Source organism: Nansenia antarctica (genome assembly GCF_963989245.1).
Source record: "Nansenia antarctica genome assembly, chromosome: 2".
Lineage (NCBI taxonomy): Eukaryota > Metazoa > Chordata > Actinopteri > Argentiniformes > Microstomatidae > Nansenia > Nansenia antarctica.
This window is the reverse complement of record NC_137675.1, coordinates 70301774-70304070: the sequence shown is the minus strand read 5'-3', so window position 1 is coordinate 70304070 and position 2297 is coordinate 70301774. Positions and strand designations below refer to the sequence as shown.

Below are 2297 nucleotides of genomic sequence, written 5' to 3'. Positions count from 1 at the left end.
AGTTGTTGTCCTTTAAGTTTCCACTAGGCTTCTTATCATCAGTTGACTGACCATAAAATAGAGAAAGATATGCTAATTACAAATATCATGACACTAGAGCTATAGTTCCACAGAAACATTGACTAGAATGGAGAGATGTCAAACGGTTAAAGATGGAATACTTCACGAAGCGCAGTCGCCTATGTCATCTGCCATTATGAACCATGCGGATGGTAAAGGTGTAGAAAGTAGACACGTGGGCAGAATAACGCATGAACGTCCGATAAAGTTTGGGCGGTTGGTCCAACATTTGCTACTTCTGTAGGCCTAGGACCTAAGTGATGAAATATACATGTATCTGAGGCCCACCCTTATCCGAGCACAAATAATGAATTGCAACGGATGTTTCACAAGATTAAACATCAGAACGGATGGACGAGAGAGGGAGCATCGGAATTCGGGAGGCAGGTGAGGATCCATAATGACCTGAAACACGTGTCATTTAGCGGGAAGTTCATGTCAGAAAGAGGTTCAGGCATGCCATGAGATAGCTGAATTTGTGTTGGCTACTTTAAACTTCCACTGATGAGTGAAGCGAGCAGAGGTAGTGTGAATGCCGCCTATGTGCCATAACAGTCACCGCACCTCACAGCCTAGACGCGTCTCAACCCCCTGTGAGACTGTTGTTAATGATTGAGCCTAGTAGGAAAAACTTCATTTTCCAAATATCCCACGTCTCCTCGGATAGGCTGGTAGCCTATGCGCAACAGTTGATCAATAATACGACCCTTTGTACGGACAATAAATGTAGGGCTATAGTTTAATGCATTTCCTATCTAGGCTACAGCATTTAAACATCTGTACAGGTAGGACACCGTTGTCTCTCAGACATTCTATCTAGACATTCAACAGTCGTTCGTTCGTTTATTATAACATTATAGGCAAGAAGAATATAGATTTGCATAGGCTGAATTAACAGCCTGGAGATATCTCGTATTCATAACGTGAAGTCTATGTATAGGCTGTTGCTTTCTTCATACCCGGTGTATTTGTGTGCGATGAACTGTCACGTGATATCTACAAACTTTGACTAATCAGCATGCATGTTCAAACAAAGTAGCATAATGTTTTGAATGGTATCCTACCTGTCCCGTTCCTTTTTCGATTGTCCCGGTGGTCGTCCGTGCCCAACATCTTTCGAAACGATGTGACAAGACTGACTGTCAAAGCCGAAAGCTGAGCTTGCGCTCTGGAGTCACCGGTGGCAGGGCGCGCAAGTATAACGATTGCGCATTCAAAGAGATCTCAACACTATGTATCAGGACCGCGCCTGGCAAACATTTTTCATATTTTGAACTACAAAAAGTAGATTAAAAGCTAGACAGAACATATAGGCCTATTGTTAATAATATGTATAATAACGTTATTGTGTGTGTGTGTGTGTGTGTGTGTGTGTGTGTGTGTGTGTGTGTGTGTGTGTGTGTGTGTGTGTGTGTGTGTGTGTGTGTGTGTGTGTGTGTGTGTGTAATGTTACTTATTCAGTTATAATTTATGAGTCCATTCTCCCACTGACAGGTGTTTTTTGATTGATCAGTTCTGATTACAATGAACCGATACAGAGACAGGTGAAATAAATGCCTTGGCTACTTCTTGAAATTAATGTATTCCTTGCCGACTTGCATTCATTTGAAATATCAGAAAAGGCTTTATATGTTGGTTTTGTTTGTGATTTCAAATTAGCCTAAAGACAGAAAACAAACCCTTTGTTACAGTTTTTCTCAATTGTATACACTCACTAAATAGATAGATACGTATATGAATGAATGAATGGACTTTATTGTCATTGCTACAGTACAGGTACCAAACAACGAAATTTAGGAGGGGTGGCTCCCCTGGTGTTAGGAAAAAAAAAAACTTGTGGTAGAAGCAGTTCTTCAGTCTGTTTGTCTTAGCGGCCGGGGTCCTGTACCTCCTTTTCGAGGGCAGCCTGATAAAGTGTACGTGCCCAGGGTGGGTCGGGTCCCTGGAGATCTTGGAGGCCTTCCTGAGACAGCGTGTGTTGTACAGCTCTTCCAGAGAGGGGAGGGGGGCTATATGCTATATGCCTATATGCTATATGCTATATGCCTATGCTATATGCCTATATGCTATATGCCTATATAGATAGATAGGTACTTTATTGATCGAAATTAAGACATTGCAGCAGCTCACAAACAACAACAACAACAACAACAACAACAACTAAATAAAGTGAGAATAGAATAATAGAATGAAATAGACATCTGACATTATATACTGTAAGAACAGTCCAGTATGGT

The 2297-nt window shown here is 41.4% G+C and overlaps 1 protein-coding gene across 1 annotated transcript in view; it reads right to left on the bottom strand.

Moving 5' to 3' along the window:
* Window positions 1–1173, bottom strand: part of znf385c (zinc finger protein 385C) — a gene marked incomplete at both ends in the record, with an annotated part of 119755 nt that extends 118582 nt beyond the window's left edge. Inside the window, one exon of the mRNA XM_080524336.1 lies at window positions 1125–1173. Within this exon, the coding sequence (XP_080380462.1) occupies window positions 1125–1173 (49 nt within the window). The remainder of the gene's footprint in view (window positions 1–1124) is intronic.
* Window positions 1174–2297: the final 1124 nt, after the last annotated feature.